The sequence below is a fragment of the Teleopsis dalmanni genome, chromosome 2, assembly GCF_002237135.1.
Source record: "Teleopsis dalmanni isolate 2A chromosome 2, ASM223713v2, whole genome shotgun sequence".
Lineage (NCBI taxonomy): Eukaryota > Metazoa > Arthropoda > Insecta > Diptera > Diopsidae > Teleopsis > Teleopsis dalmanni.
In genome coordinates this window covers 53708364-53725096 of record NC_051847.1, presented here as the reverse complement: position 1 = coordinate 53725096, position 16733 = coordinate 53708364, and the positions used below count along the sequence as shown (strand labels likewise).

At 27.7% G+C, this 16733-nt stretch overlaps 3 protein-coding genes across 3 annotated transcripts in view; 1 reads left to right on the top strand and 2 right to left on the bottom strand.

Annotated features, from left to right (window-relative positions):
• LOC119682710 (5-oxoprolinase-like) overlaps positions 1–4940 on the bottom strand; it is a 103192-nt gene extending 98252 nt beyond the window's left edge. Inside the window, exons 1-3 of the mRNA XM_038096202.1 lie at positions 4568–4940; positions 4232–4511; positions 3814–4126 (exon numbers count right to left, since the gene is read on the bottom strand). Of these exons, the coding sequence (XP_037952130.1) occupies positions 3814–4126; positions 4232–4511; positions 4568–4753 (779 nt within the window). The 5' untranslated portion in view covers positions 4754–4940. The remainder of the gene's footprint in view (positions 1–3813; positions 4127–4231; positions 4512–4567) is intronic.
• Positions 4941–7682: 2742 nt separating this feature from the next.
• On the top strand, positions 7683–11074 carry LOC119681599. Its single transcript, XM_038094842.1, has 6 exons — positions 7683–8014; positions 8083–8510; positions 8587–9912; positions 9974–10095; positions 10169–10274; positions 10916–11074. Exons 1-6 carry the CDS (start codon positions 7794–7796, stop codon positions 11038–11040), a joined length of 2328 nt encoding a protein of 775 aa, XP_037950770.1. The 5' UTR covers positions 7683–7793; the 3' UTR covers positions 11041–11074.
• Positions 11075–14007: 2933 nt separating this feature from the next.
• LOC119684813 (protein MTO1 homolog, mitochondrial-like) lies at positions 14008–16338 on the bottom strand. Its single transcript, XM_038098939.1, has 2 exons — positions 14980–16338; positions 14008–14926 (listed from the first exon to the last, which is right to left on the bottom strand). Exons 1-2 carry the CDS (start codon positions 16331–16333, stop codon positions 14247–14249), a joined length of 2034 nt encoding a protein of 677 aa, XP_037954867.1. The 5' UTR covers positions 16334–16338; the 3' UTR covers positions 14008–14246.
• Between the last annotated feature and the right edge of the window lie 395 nt (positions 16339–16733).

The window sequence follows — 16733 nt, the reverse complement described above, 5'->3', positions numbered from 1 at the left end:
TTCTTTGTCCCTATACAAAGTAAGTCTAGCTTAACAGCAATACTAATACTTTATTAAAATATTTTATTAAAATTTAACAGATAGAAATATAACTTAGTTAATGTGTTTTTAAAAGTTGTATTAGATCAATATTAGTTTGTGTTGCAATAAATATCGTTTTTAATCAATAAAACTACCTGGTTGTTGCAAACTCAACAAAATAAATAATTAACAATTATAATGTATGGTATGGTTGAAAATTTGAGTTTTTAGTTTTTTAATAATGCCGCGACCAAGACGATCGAATCTTTCCCGACAAAGCCGTAATGCAAGAAGAATACGAAATACTGCAATTTTAAGGACTGAAGGTCGAGCGAACAACAGAGGTCAACAAATAGATAATTTGCGATGTGTACTAAAATACACAAATAAATTATGAATGATTTTTTTTTGTATTTTTTCCAATTAAAAAAAAACTGCTTATTTATTGCCTTTAAGGCGGAACAGAGTTCGCCGGGTCATCTACTAGTATATATACACATATATATGTATATACACGTAATATATATATACATACTAGTAGATGACCCGGCGAACTCTGTTCCGCCTTAAAGGCAATAAATAAGCAGTTTTTTTTTAATTGGAAAAAATACAAAAAAAAAAAATACCTACATTAATCATTCATAATTTATTTGTGTATTTTAGTACACATCGCAAATTATCTATTTGTTGACCTCTGTTGTTCGCTCGACCTTCAGTCCTTAAATTTGCAGTATTTCGTATTCTTCTTGCATTACGGCTTTGTCGGGAAAGATTCGATCGTCTTGGTCGCGGCATTATTAAAAAACTAAAAACTCAAATTTTCAACCATACCATACATTAAAATTGTTAATTATTTATTTTGTTGAGTTTGCAACAACCAGGTAGTTTTATTGATTAAAAACGATATTTATTGCAACACAAACTTATATTGATCTAATACAACTTTTAAAAACACATTAACTAAGTTATATTTCTATCTGTTAAATTTTAATAAAATATTTTAATAAAGTATTAGTATTGCTGTTAAGCTAGACTTACTTTGTATAGGGACAAAGAAGCTTTATTAAATTTTAGAGGAATTTTTAGAATAACATAGCATAGCTTCTTTGTAAAAGCACCAGAATGGTCGCTTTACATATAGTAAGTAAAAAATATGCATTACAAAATGTCTCTACAAAAAGAGTAGCTTTGAAAAGAAATAAAGAATTAGCAAACCCAAAAAGTTAAACTTTCAATTCGTTGAACTTGTGTTTCCAAAATAAAGCTGTAGTTTTTAAGCTCGTTCTAATTTAAAGCACGGCAAGTGCTTTGGTTGTTGTCACTAATTAAATAAAAATAAGTGACAATAAAACCTGGAACTTGAGCATTGAAAGTTTGTGCAGCCTTGACTTCTTGTGGATAACACGATTAGTCATCGCTTCTAATTTGACAGGCACGAGTTCTAAGCCTGGCATTTGCAGTCTAAACAAATTATATACGGACTATAAACTAATTAAATAAAATTCGATTATTTCTAAAGACCACTGATGAAGAGTACTTGGCAATACTCGAAACAGCGTTGTATGGTCAGCCGAACTTCAATAAAATTAAAAATAAATTTTTGTGTTTGTACTTTATTTCTTTCTTTGCTATTCGAAAATTCCAATAAAATATTTTCTTATATCAAAAATTTGATAATTTCAAAACCTACTTTGTCGTGAACGGGATAAACAGGTATCCTATGTCCTTCTCCTGGCCTTAAACTACCTCCCTGCCAATTTTCAGCTAAATCGGTTCAGCCTATATCCTTCTCCTGGCCTTAAACTACCTCCCTGCCAATTTTCAGCTAAATCGGTTCAGCCGTTCTTGAGTTATAAGTGGTGTAACAAAAACACATCTTTCTTTTATATATATAGATATATATATATATATATATATGTAAACATATGTAATATATGTAACATATGTAAATAGAAGAGTCTTGGACATGTTAATTATGATTTATAATATTAGAAGACATATTTAGTAGTGGAAGAAATTACTTTCTACATTTACATAAACCAAATAGGTTTGTTTAAGACATCATTAAACTAGTACTATAAATTCAGGTTAAAACTGAAAAAAAGCTATTAAAGCTTGGTAGATTTGAAGTCATTAATTTATGATAGAATTAGAAGAGAACAGATATCTAGGATTCTATTAGCGAGACTGCCAGTAACATATAATTATAATATATATATTATGTTTTATATATATTTATTAAGTTATATATATATGTTATATTATGTTATATTATTATTATGTTATATATATATATACATTATGTTATATATATATATATAAATTATGTTAAATGTTACTTTCTAAACTATTAAAATTGTATTTAAAAATTTGTTATTTAAATATAATTTTTTTAATATATTCTTGAGAAGTAATTATTAAACTATTTATTAACTAAATATGATAATAACACCTTTAAAGACGATGTCGTACACTATGTTAATACCTAGAATCATGACCAGTATGACCACGCGAATCAATTAAGTTTTAGCTTTAGCCGAGATTGTATGTATGCCACAAAGTCATTGGGCAAGTGTTGCATACTACTCAACAGACATCCAACCAGCCTGTCTATTGTATAGACTACAACAACAACATAAACCTATGCGCTTATCTCAGTTAATTGGCAAAATAGTCAATCAGTGTGGTAAGTTAAATGAAATACATTCCATAAACCAACTTTTTTGCTATTGAAGGTAAAGTTAAATATGAATAAAATGAATTGGCTATATCATTTAGCGGAATGCAAGGCATCAGGAGGTCTCAAACATAGCCTCTTTAACAATAATGTCAAAGTCTATTATTTCATAAAGAGACACCGGCTGCTAGTAACTCAGGGACCGATAACCTCTGATTCCCACAAACATTTTATCAAGAATTCTACAAAGAAAAGACTGATTTTCTTATGAGAATTTATAACCATAAGTACTCCATATTAATATACAATCACTGCCCAAAAATAATATTATATATGTATGTATTTAATGTATGCATTTAAGTATGTATATTGATTTTAATAAAAATAAAAAATTAAAAAGTATAAAAAAATAAATGAAATTAATAATAAGCTAAATTATAAAACTATCTACAGATGTGAATGGTATTAAAGATCCGGCAAAGCTAAAATAAACTTTGTTGTTGCATATTACGTGTTTTTTTAAACAATATAAAAAGTTTTATAACATAAAATATTTTATTTTGTAAAATAACATCTTTAGCGTGAAAAGAAGTTATTTACAAATTTTCATATTTTATCTTAATTAGCACTTCTATTTATAAAATCCGTATTAATTACTGGTGTGATTGTGCCTATCAAGTAATATAAATGCAAATAATAAATTTAATTTAAACAAACAACAATGATAAATGATTATTAAGATAAAAGTAATCAAGTAACTAGCAGAAAAATGCTAGTTAATTAACTAAGCTATAAAACAAAATAGCGATTTTGTACTTTATTTCTCATGACGTCACGCGCTCCGCTATTTCTTCAATTAAGGTTTGTTTAAATATTTAAATGTACATCTTGACACCTCAATAGCTACACTAATTCTTCATTTTAACACAGATAAAATTCAAGATTTTCATCATATAACATTTCTTGCCTCAATACTCCCCTTCATTTCCTCACTCTTTAAAAACTATACCATTGAGCAAGTTTAGTAATTCTATTATATGCTTTTCTTTTAAGATGATTTATGTTACAAACATAATAATAACAACTAGCGACTTTGGTCTAGAATTGAAATTTACCTTTCTAAATAACGTTTCACATGTGGCGTTAGGTATGCCTCGGCACAGGCTGTGAATCCGCGTGCCACCAAACGACACATAGGCATTGCTTGATGCGAAAGGGTTATGTGAGTAAAACCAATATCGCGCGCTATTTCACCAATGCGGAGTTCATGCTCTGGACAAGCATAACTATGTGCCAGAACTACGGCCAGTGATTGAATTCCTTGCTGACGAACTTGCTGTAAAGCTGTGCGTATTGCTGTTTCATCAACTGAATTTTTTTCAAGATATTTTGCACCAGCTGCTCCTGTTAACACTTTCCATTTATTTTCTAAAAACAACAAAACTGTTAAAAACTAAACTCATAACTATTTTAATTTAAGCACAATTATTTTGATTTGATCTTATTTTGTATAGCACAAAAGTAGAAACTTACTTAGCTGACAGCGCTCCTGTTGTTCTGGAACTATACGACAATCTACCTCCACTACAACTTTATATAAATTAGAAGGCTTACGTATGTTGAGTTCAAAAATCTTTGGACGAGCTTGATTACCAATATAAAGTAGGTCTTTAAAGCCTTTATTCACCACTAATGCAACTGGATCACCTTTACGTTCAAGTAGTGCATTTGTAGCAACAGTTGTTCCCATACGTACCCAGCCAATTGATGATGTATCAACTAGCCCTGAAGCAGTTGTATCGCATCCCGTTTCCTGTAGCGTTTAAATTTCGAAATATTACATAAAATATTTTTATTTTGTGAGCTTACCTCCTTTAAGATACGTCGTATGCCTTCACGTGGAGCATCACTATATCGTGCTGGATCTTCAGATAGTAATTTTAATGTTTTTACTTTTCCGTCGGGGCACATACATATTATATCTGTAAAGGTACCGCCGCGATCAATTGCAAAATTAAATTTTTTGCTTTTTTCATTTGCAGCCTGCTTAACCATTTTTTCTTTGCACTTTCAGTTGATACTTCTTCAACACTTGTTGAAAAACTAATGTTTGGTGGCACATCCTTACATACATATATATAAACATTATGTACAATATATATCGTTGTCACGAAATTGATAAGAAAAACTGAATTTTTTTCAGTGCAAAAGATAAACAAACGAAATTAGGCGATGTTCACACTGTAATCGATTAATTTTAAATATTTTACAACAAAATTTTGATTACGTTCAAGTTGATCATTTCGAATTATTGATATAAGAGCAATGTATAATTTTATTTTATTCATTTTAAACTGAAACCATTTGTCTGTTTAAAAATTTATTAAACGGTTTCAGTACGAAATTCAAGTGTATCCTGCATATCAATTGTAATATATCATATATTAACCTATCGTATATATTGGAAAGTGTTGTTTATGTTTTTGGTTTTTAATATAAAAATACAAATATAAAAAAATTTTTTTTTAATTTGCCAAAAAGGTTCAATTATAAAATTTAAGTTTCAAAATATTGTTACATTCTGATGTTCGAAACATTCCAAAATTTATCAGCGTACGCACTGATACATATTCCCATTCGGTGGGAACACATTTTATTGCCAACTATCTGCAGTGACCGCTTCTTAAGAAGATACTCATACAAACATGATGCGAATTCAAATTAGGAGCAAACTTTTAGGAATTTTTCGTTGCACAATTATTTAATTAGTAATAGATTTTTCATAAGGTATATATTTTCTAATTATATCAAAATTTAAGATTATTAATTTCATAAATATTTTTATTTGTTATAAAAGTATTGTTAAAGTGTTTAAAACTTTATGGAAAAACATATGCAAATGCATTTACTATACAAAAACTATGCAAAGGTGAGTGGTATTACCCTTTCGTATTTTTTATGCCCATTAGCTTACTTATCACTGTCTTAAAAACTTTTAAATTAGCAATTATGAGTGCAAGTTTCGATTAAAAAAAAACACCAGAAATAAAAACAATATTACAAGCAACACAAAATCAAATGATAAATGTTTTCTTTTTTTTTTGCAAATCACACTTTCCATCTGTGTAAATAGCATTTAAAGTGTCATTAAACATCCTTGTAAAAGTTCTTGTATGCATCAATATTTAAGAGCAGCAGTTGTTTTGATTCATATATGTAATTTGATTCATGTAAATTAAACACAAATTCTTTTATATTTTCGCCGCAATTTAATCACACACAATCTCAATGCACGTAATCTTTCATGTCGTTGTTCTTTTTGCAGCATTTTCACAAATTTTAAGGCTTCTCTAATTAAGCTTCTATGCTCTTCACACCAAAAAACTATATTATCCACATATACGTTAAGAGCTTGAAGAATCTTGAAAGACATTTCATCGTAATTAATTTTCTTAACTTTAGCCATTTTTAAAATTGCGTCCAAAATTTTTAGTGTATTTTACATATCCACCTTTTGAAATACAGTCAACGAAAAAGTGAGTGTGTCTATATTTCCATTTAAATTTAGGCACAACCAAGAAATATAAAAGTAGTAGTAAAAATACGAAAAATACAATACTGATATGTCTCTATGCTTACCATGCCTTTTGGGAATTACCAAAAACAGTCTACAATTGTATTAAACATTCGTTATATGACTATTTGTATAACAGCCCTTGTTATATGTATATATCGAAAATAGGTTTAAAGAGCCGATGTGCGAAAGTTACTACCAAACTTTGTTGGACTCTTTAATAAAAGTTCTATTATACAAAAACACAAAGTGGATACTAAAAAGTTGTCAATATAGCTCAAAATTTAACAACAAATTAAAAAAAGTTGTGAAAATTAGAATTTGTATAAAAAACTTTAGTCTAATAATATATATAAATGCTTAGAAAAATTAACAATAAAATAAATATTCACCTTGATATAAATAAATATATTTTATGTAATTATAATTAATATTTAATAAAATTGAGTTACTAATTCGATTTTATATAATTAAATTAAATTTAGTAATGGAATTACCATTTTATATAATTTGAGTAATAAAATTTTATTAATTATTTTGTTTTATATAATTTATTAAAATAATAATAAAAACTTAAAATATAAAACATAATTAATTATTGAATAGCATGGTGTTTATTACCACACCTTATAATACCTTTGCTACTATAGGGTAGACCATAGGTCTTCACAATCGAATATATTGAAAATATTAATAGCATTTACACTTCAAAAGCTATGGTAGCGCTATTGCCTGTACTTAATCATCATATAATAGGCAAACCTCATATATTTGTCTGAAGCCAGTAGAAAATTTCAGGAAATATCAAATTTACAAAATTTTGGAAGAACTTTTGCATTTTATGCACACAAAGCCAGTCATATATAGTTTAATAAAAAAAGCACAAAAACAAAGTCCAAGCATCACATTTAATAGAAATTCTTAACTTACCTTGGCATACAAAGATATATAATAAACGTACTATAATAAAGAAAAGTAAAAAAATTATTTGTCTACCCAGTCCGTACCAAAAAAGCTTCCTTCTTATGCATGAACTAGAAGCTATGTATGTTTTAATATTAGAGCATTTTCTATATGGTTCTGCCTAAGCAAAATATGTAGTGTACGATAGAGGTTTGATTGGTGACTACGCTACCAAAATAGCATTGATCATACATGAAATATGTTTACCCCATTGCGAGTACCTTTTCAGAATTCATGATTTTTTTAACAGAGGCAAATTACGTCATTATATTTTTGTGTTCTTGACAGCTCTTTAAAACAAATTTTCATCATATGTTATTTTGTCAATGGAATAAAACCAAGCCAAAAAAGTTTAAGTATTTTAGCTTGAGTAATAATAAGCATACCTAATAAAAAATCATAGTGGTTTATGATTTAACCATTTCTGAATTTAAAAAAAACTATTAATTTCAAGATTGTTATCGATTAATTATCGTAGTTTTTACCACCATTAGAGCACACAAAGCGGCTAGTTTTATTTGGCGCAAGTGAATTCGTTTTTGACGCGCGTGTTAAAAAATGAAGAGGTTCACTGTAAAAATTGACTTATCCAGTTTTTTTAATGATCAAAGAAAATTGGTTATAGTAATGGTTGATCCAACATGGACATCCATAGCAGCGCTACAGCACCGCGTGGAGCATTTATTTGAAATAAAGCCGGTACTATTTCTTACAGCGGATGACTGCTTCATACCACCTGAAGAACCAGTTAAAATGTTAAAATTTTTTAGCATTATAAAGTAAGATATTTTTAAAATTTAAAGAATAAATTACATATTAAAAGTGTTTTAATGTTTTAATTGATTAGAGCATTTATACCTGAAGACTCTTTAAGAAAAAAATTCAGAAAATCTAAAGCGAAAGCTGCTGAAGATGAATGTGCTGAAACATTTCCAATGTTAAATGATGACCTAAAGCAAAGAAAACGTAAATTCCAAATGCTTGAAAATGGCTGCAAGAGTTCAACTCCAAATCAACCAAAACGTACCAAAAGCATATTAGATGTTCAACCAAAAGAAAAATCATGCGAAATATCCAGTACTAATGAAGTTGTGACTTGCACAGAGCCACAAATAAATCAATTAAGCAAATGTAATATAAATATTAGTACAGAAATTGTGGCTGATATAGAACCAGTAACTAATGAAATCGTGTCAAACGTATTGTCCAATAAAAAAAAACGTGAACGTACGAATAAAAAAAATAAAGTAAACATTTCAAATAGTTCTCCTGAAGGTAGTAGATATAATTTACTATATTTTTTAAGTAAAATTTTATCATTTATTTTCACATTTTCTGATTTTATTCATAGAGCAAGCTAATTTGGACACTTCCTGTGATATAAATATTCTGACTTCAACACGGACTCTCAATGAAAAAGATTTAAGATTGAGCACAAACACAAACTCGCAAATTAAACCTCAGCATATATTTTTCGATTCTAAAGCGGATAATCCCGATCTTAGTAAAAACGTTTCTGTAGATAGAGGAAAACCAGCAAAACAACGGGAATTTATCAGTTTTCGTTGTGGTGTTACAAATAACGAGCGGAGACAGTTTAATAATTCTATATCTAATCAAAGCAAAAGGAATCGTGTTTCAATAATTGAACACGTCATAATTACTCCAAAAGAAACACTAAATAAATTTAAAGAAGTAAATAAGACTGACTCACATCAAGCAAATTGCGCAGATGATAACTCTTGCAACGAAGATAATGATGTAAATAAAACTGGAACTGATATCAGTAGAAAAAAATCATTTTCAGAAGTTAATGATGAATCTATTATACTAAATGAAATTGAAGAATTACAATGTATGACTACTTTCAATAAATCTGAAATATGTGAGAAGTTAAAAGTAAAAAGTCCAAGTAAAAAAATTTTATTAGTAGAGAAAGAGAGAAATAGCGAGGATAATATAAGCGGACTTGATATCAGCAAAAATAACACAGAACTCAATACCTCGAATGTGTTATTCAAAAACTTAAGTGCTAAAACTAATAATATTGGACCATTAAACAAACACTATCGTCGCACAGACAGCCCAGTTTGTAAATCAAGCATTATATTTAAAAATCAGATAACAACTCCACTTAATATAAGTAAAGAAAATCTTGCTATAGCTGAGCAAAATGAAAAAAATGATACGTTAGAAGTATCAAAGGTATCTGTTAGTAACCATGGTGACATCTTCCAAATGGATGTAACTGCTATGAACAGTACTAAAATTTGCGATGGTGATGATAAAAAGAAAAATGTTACACAATTGTATAATAGCGACATAAATAAGATTATGGACTTAAATAATGACACAGAATGGCTTGATTCACGTTTGAATAATTCTAGTGTTATGTCAATTGAAAATGAATGCGATGAATCCGATAGACATGATGATCTTAATTTGACAAATGAAGAAAGTAAACTGAATGAACAATTAGCAAATTCAAATGTTGATATAACTATTGAAGCAGAATTGCCTAGAATTTCAATTCAAAATTGTACTAATTCAATTATTGTAAGTGAAATCAATGCAAATGCTAGTGAACTTTTAGCTGCAAACAAAACAGATATCCATATGGATTACACATTCGATGAAAATAGTGATGAAGTTATAGATTTAGATGAAACAGAGAATGGTATTCAAATAAAATTACTTCGATGAAAAATTTTTGCAATAAAACTCTATTACTATTTTAGAAAGCTTTTTAATGGATATAACTACGTCTGTAACAGTGGGTGAGACTGATTTAAAAAAACAACTAGAAAAATCTAAACCATTAAATGATTTGCCAAATGTTGGCGATATTGTAATATTTAAGGTAAACAGTTACATTTAAAAAAAGATGTATTGTATAATAATATATTATATTTTTATGTGTTTCATATTTTCAGATGCTTCGCTTAGATGAATTATGTACACCCACTATAACAGATTATATTAAAGGAATATGCGAATATGTCAATAAAAGAACAAAAAGTATAAAATGGCGTATATTAGGTAAAAATTATTATTTTTTTTTATTTTAATATATTGTTTTTATTTATACTGATAACGACTTACGTGAATAATTTAAAAATATATGCAAAACTAAAATATAATTATTCGATAGGTTTAGTTATATATATGTCAAGGTTTCGAAACGGTTTAATAAAAAATCTTTAAAATGATATATTTAAACACGAGTTTTATGCCTGCTGAAACTTCTGTTTTTATTTGCATTCTTTTTTTAATTTAATATTTTATTTTAATTAATACTTTAAATTTAATAGTAATTTTAATATTTAATACTTTAATTAAATATTTTATTTTAATAAAATAATGAGTTGTATGGTTAGTCAAAAACTCAATTAATTAAAATAATATAAAAATAATTTTTGTTATTGTAGGTCACTAGCTTTTGAAACTATTTTATTAAATATTTTATTTTAAATTTAAAATCTGTTCTTTAATAAAAACTATATTTTACTAAAAAGGTTTTCAGAACAATAATGAATTACAATAATAAAATTAAATGTATATATAAAGCCTGATATATTTATTAGAGCTACGAAATTTTTTTAATTTCTGCCACCAAATCACATAAGTCAATGAGTATAAATAAATAATTAACAACACAAAAATTTTTTTATTTTAAATAGATGGTCATTCTCAAATACATCGTATCCCTTCCAAGTTTGCTACTGAATTCGATGATTCTACAGATACAGACATTATTAATATTAAGTTGAATGATATGATTGAGCCAAAATTGCTTCAAAAATAATAGAGTAATAACTATTTGTTAAATATTTGTGAAATACGTTTAATAGTTTTGTTTGTCTAAAAAAATCAATTTATTTAATAATTTTGTAAAATTGTTACATTTAATTTTTTCAATGTATTGTACTGAATGAAATATTTTTAGTTTATTTATTGTTTATTATCATATGTTTGTTTATTATACATAAAATTTATATTTGGTTTATACATATTGAAAGCGATAAGCTTTAATAAATTATATAAAAACTTTAAATGTATTTTTATATCTAAATTAAAATGAGGTATGTATTTATATAGCTAAATATGATGTAGGGATATTATGAACTAAATGAAATAATATAATTATTACTTGTTGAAGAAAACTAGGAAGATTTTGTAATTAGTATCGAGTTGCAATAGTTGATATATCTTAATACTGTTTTATTTGTATACATAATTCATTAGTTATAGGCAAGTAGTGAACCATACACGTAATTTTTAACTTTTTTAAAAATAATGTTTATTTAAAACATTAATGCATTATTAATATATTTTTAAATTGCACTGAATATGACAAATGAGATTAACGAAGATGACGCTCATTGCAGTAGAAAAGTGAGAGCATAGTGAACTACCAAAGAAACGACTATAATCCTTTAAAACTATATCCCTAAGGAGTTGCTAATATAGGACGAATATAGTTGGTTCTACCTTACACTATACTCATATTACTATACTCTTATATAAAACTTAATACACAAAATGTTTGACTTTCTGTTTGATATTTGATAGAATATTAAATAAATAGAAACAATATAAAATAAACACATATAGTTAAAGTTGGAAATTCAATGAAAGTTGTGTTAAACAACTTTGCAAAATAATTTTATATTCAAGGGAAAAATACTATTTTTTTCATTTTGCTTAAATAAGTTTCTAAATATTTTCTTAAGAATTGAATAATGTATATTATTATTAAAGAATCTAGAGTATATTAGTTATATTATACTCTATTTATGGCAAATAAATATGTTATATATTGCTATATTTTTATATCATTCCTTAAAATCATATATGTAATTGCAAAATATTACTTTTAAATAACATAATATATATAATTATCTGTAGTTGCATTTTTAACATATAAAACTACATAAACGATATATATATAAAAATTTATTTTTGTATTAAATTATATAAAAATGATTTAAGACTTACCAGTTATTGAAAATTAGATCTCGAAATAAGTTTTTTATATCCATATTTTATACAAGCTTTTAAATATTAATTAGAAAATTTATTATTTTTTATTTTGAATGAAACTACCGGATATAACTTTTACCAATTAAAACACAATAAAACTTTTTGTCAAATTTAAAATTTTGAAATAATTATTATAAATAAATGGTTTTGAACACTTTAAACCATAAAAAGTAAACTAATGTAATATAAATTACCTTCCAAAATTTTGTGAAATACTTCCAAAATACTCAACGAACTTTTTTAAATAAAATTTTAATATTAAAATTGTAATAATTAAAATAATTATTAAAATATTAATAAAAATCAAATAAAAAACATTTTAAAAACAAATGTAATATCAAATAACACCACTAATTTACTGTATTAATTACCGACGCGGCCAAACACGTTAGAAAGCGTCTTCGTTTGAAAGCACGTACATCAAGACTAAAGTTTAAAATTTAATAAAAATATTTTACCGTTTAAATATTACACTTTATTACCGTTTGCAATACCGTTTGAAAAACCATATGCGTACGCGTTGAATAGCATACGGGTTGTGACTTGCTCCAACATAATTGTATGAGGTTGGGTGTGTGGATTATAAATTTATCATCCAAATAAAAGTGGCATTTCTTTAACATGGATGAGTCGCTTGTTGATATTTTCTTGATTATTTAGCAATTATATGTTACGCTGTTAATGTAATAATAATTTTAACCAAAACATAGAAATGACACGTCTTTATTTTCTATGTTTTCTATGATTTTATTAAAATAAATATTCTACATTAACAAAAATATTATTAAAATAAAATTTAATTGAGCATTCAGTGTGCTTTGTTGTTGATTAAACGTTGAAAATCTTTTATTTTCTTTTATTTCATTTCTTAGACAAATTTATAAATCTAAGTTCACTTTTATTTATTTAATTTAAAACAACTTAAGTCATGGATCTTAATCTAATCATAAATCTTAAAAAACAATGAATAAGTAGTTTCAAATTCAATATCTTTCAACAACAATGATAACAATGATTCATGCGTTACTAAACAGGTTCCAATATTGGTTGAGTCTACATTTAGGAACCACTAACGGATTAGCCCTCTCAGCTAAGTTATGACCACAACATGCCGAACAAAATGTAATGGCGAAGTAAAGAATAAAGATAAGAATAACATCATACCATGGACCAATAATAAACGTGAATTGATTTTGTAAATAAAAATTTATAAACATTTAAAATTAGGATATTCATAAAGAATTGAAGTATTGTTTAGTCATAAAATTATTGTCATAGAAGTCATAAAATTTTATACTTCGAATGTAGTTAGAAAAATCCTTTTATGATTTTATAAAAAAAACATCGAAAAAAGGTTTAAAATTTAAAAAATTATTGTTTTTCAATTTCTGTTAAGTAAATAAAAAAAGCAAAAAAAGAGATTATATAAAATTTTAACTAAGATTTAAACAATTTTTATAATTTAATAAAAAAATTTTAAATAATTTTTCTGATATACTTGCTAAATTCCTTTTTTATTTTACCAAAGAAATGTTTTTTATATTAAAATATTTTATTTAATCATACGACTATATATTATATGCAATTTAAACATTTTTAAAGTCAATTTAAAGTTGTATATTTACTAGAATAAAGAAAATAAAAATAATCTTTAAATTTAAAATAACGTAACTTCTCTAAATAAAAGGAAAATACATTTAATCATAAAGTTACATCTAAAGAAAATTAATTAAGTAGTGTTGTTCGTTTTCGGATTGTTTGAATTTTAGAAATAATTCAAATATGCGGTCATGACCGATCAAATGCACGTAATTTAAATATTACGAACGATTCGGTCACTGGCTTTGCACGAAAGTGCTCGAATATTAAACAAATCCAAATAGTTCGAATTGTTCGTAGCTAATTTGAATAATTATTAGAATATTAATGAATAATCCTTACAATACTACTACTATGTTACTACTACTACTAGATAGTGTTTGAGCTATTCGATGGCGTTAAATTTGCACGTTTAACGTATTTCAAAATTCGTACAATAGTTGAAGGCGTGACGCCTTGTATGCGACTCGCCGCAGCGATTGTTTGTGGTTGTATCATGCTTAGCTTTTGACGTTCCTCATTTGAAAGACTTAATGTTCTGGAGAAGTAATCAATGTCTGTGGGAATTAATAAACATTCATCACGTCGCACATCCTCGACTTCTTGCATTTGTTCTTTAACAAAAAAGTCGTAAAGAGCTTCAATTTTAAGTCGTTGTTTAATAATATTTTCATTTTCAAGCCAATCTAGTTCTTGAGGATATAACTTAATTAATTGATCTACTGTTATTCCATCTGCTGTTATACCTAACATTAAAAATGCGCTTTTTTCTATTGTATTCTTAGCTAATCGTAGTCCAAGAGCTTGACGCCAATAGTTAGAATGTCGTTTTAAGGATTTCAAACATGAGACTGCTAATTCAAGTTTCCTTTTTATATCTGCAAAATGTTTATAACGTGTTTCCGATACTAGTCCATAGTTGTAACCTTTTTCGGTTAATCTGATATCAGCGTTATCTGGACGCAGTGTTAAACGAAACTCCGCACGACTTGTGAACATACGATATGGTTCATTAGTACCAAGAGTTGTTAAATCATCTATAAGAACTCCTAAAAGTGAAAATACTTTAATGCATATTTTATCTATTTAAATTAATTTTTACCTGTATAACCCTCTGTACGACTAATAGTTAATTTCTGTTTTTCACTTGGTAATGTTGAGTGAACTGTTTTTCCAGCTGCATTCGCACCAGCTACGATGCCCTGTGCTGCTGCCTCCTCGTAACCAGTGGTGCCGTTGATTTGACCAGCAAAAAATAAATTAGATACACGTTTTGTTTCAAGCGTTGGATATAATTCGCGTGGATCTATAAAATCATATTCTACACCATAACCAGGTTGCACAACAACAGCTGATTCCAATCCTTTGATCGCATGCACCAATTGCTCTTGCTGTTCGTGTGGTAATGTACAAGATAAACCTTGTGGATAAATAAGTTCACTATCTAAACCTTCCGGCTCTAACCATATTTGATGAGTTTTAGCTTGAAAGCGTAGCACTTTCGATTCTATTGATGGACAATATCTTGGTCCAGTTATTTCCTCGGTTACATGTCGGTTGACATGCAAATTTTCACGTACTATGTCATTAACGCGTGAGGTGGTATGCGTCAAATAGCAAGGTAATTGATCTTCCGGTCTTAACCAAACGTTCTCATTCATAAATGAAAATGGTATTGGTGGATTATCTCCATAATGCAAAGGTAATCCAACATAGTTTATGCTATTTTTTGCAATTCGTGGAGGTGTGCCGGTTTTCAGTCTACCCATACGAAAACCGATTGATTCTAAGTTCTTACCCAAAGCAATTGCGGGAGCATCACCTACACGACCAGCGGGACGCGTTTCTAAACCAATATTTATTTGTGCACGCAAAAAGGTACCAGTAGTTAGAATGACTGTATGACTATAGACCACATCACCATTTTGTAGAACAACACCTTCACAACGTTTACCGCACTCTTCCAACTCGTTGTAATTTATTAAGAGATTATCAACTGCTGCACAGCGAATGTCTAAATTTTTTATTGAGAACAGTTCCTTTTGCACGGCTTGCTTGTAAAGTTTTCTATCGATTTGTGCCCGTGGACCCCAGACTGCCGGTCCACGTCGTTTATTCAATACCTTATAATTAACTCCCGAGACATCACAGCAACGAGCACAAATTCCGTCAAGTGCATCAATTTCACGCATAAGATGCCCTTTGCCAATGCCACCAAATGACGGATTACATGACATTTCACCTATGGTTTCCACTTTATGGGTAACCAACAATGTGCGTGCACCCATACGCGCCGATGCTGCACATGCTTCTGTTCCAGCATGTCCACCGCCAATAACTATTACGTCGTAACAGTTAGTTGACACGTTTTGATTATTAGCATTATTGCTAAATTTTTTATTTAAAACGTTTTTGTTAAAAAATTTAAATCGAAAGACACGCGTAAATTTATACATCACAACAAGAAATCAATCAACACAATCTCTCAGCTGTTACACTAACAGCTGTTCAATACAACAGCTGTTATTAAAATTATTAAGAGAATAAAAGCATTTTTTCGCTCTGTTAATTTTTCATAGGGAATAGCAAAGAATATTAACGATGGGTCATCCGAAAAAAATTTATTGTTTGTTATAAACCTCATGTGCAGTAGCAATATGATGTTTGTATGTAAATTATTTAATATTAGTTTTTTTTTAAATTTTTGAATTAAATGCAGTTAATTAGTTTATATTATATAATAAGAAAATTGTTTTATAATATAATTTAATTAAAATAATTCTTCATATGCAGTATTCGAATTCACGAAAAAGTAATTGGCAACACTAAAACTGCTCTTAAAAAGTATTTGTTTCT

What these genes read in the sequence shown, in the direction of transcription:
- LOC119681599 (XM_038094842.1), top strand. Translation starts at nt 7,794, where the DNA reads ATGAAGAGGTTCACTGTAAAAATTGACTTATCCAGTTTTTTTAATGAT. An exon ending in AAATTTTTTAGCATTATAAA is followed by an intron (nt 8,015 to 8,082) that starts GTAAGATATTTT and finishes TTAATTGATTAG; the next exon opens with AGCATTTATACCTGAAGACT. An exon ending in GCGATATTGTAATATTTAAG is followed by an intron (nt 10,096 to 10,168) that starts GTAAACAGTTAC and finishes TCATATTTTCAG; the next exon opens with ATGCTTCGCTTAGATGAATT.
- LOC119684813 (XM_038098939.1), bottom strand. Translation starts at nt 16,333, where the DNA reads ATGTATAAATTTACGCGTGTCTTTCGATTTAAATTTTTTAACAAAAAC. An exon ending in TCGTACAGAGGGTTATACAG is followed by an intron (nt 14,927 to 14,979) that starts GTAAAAATTAAT and finishes TTTCACTTTTAG; the next exon opens with GAGTTCTTATAGATGATTTA.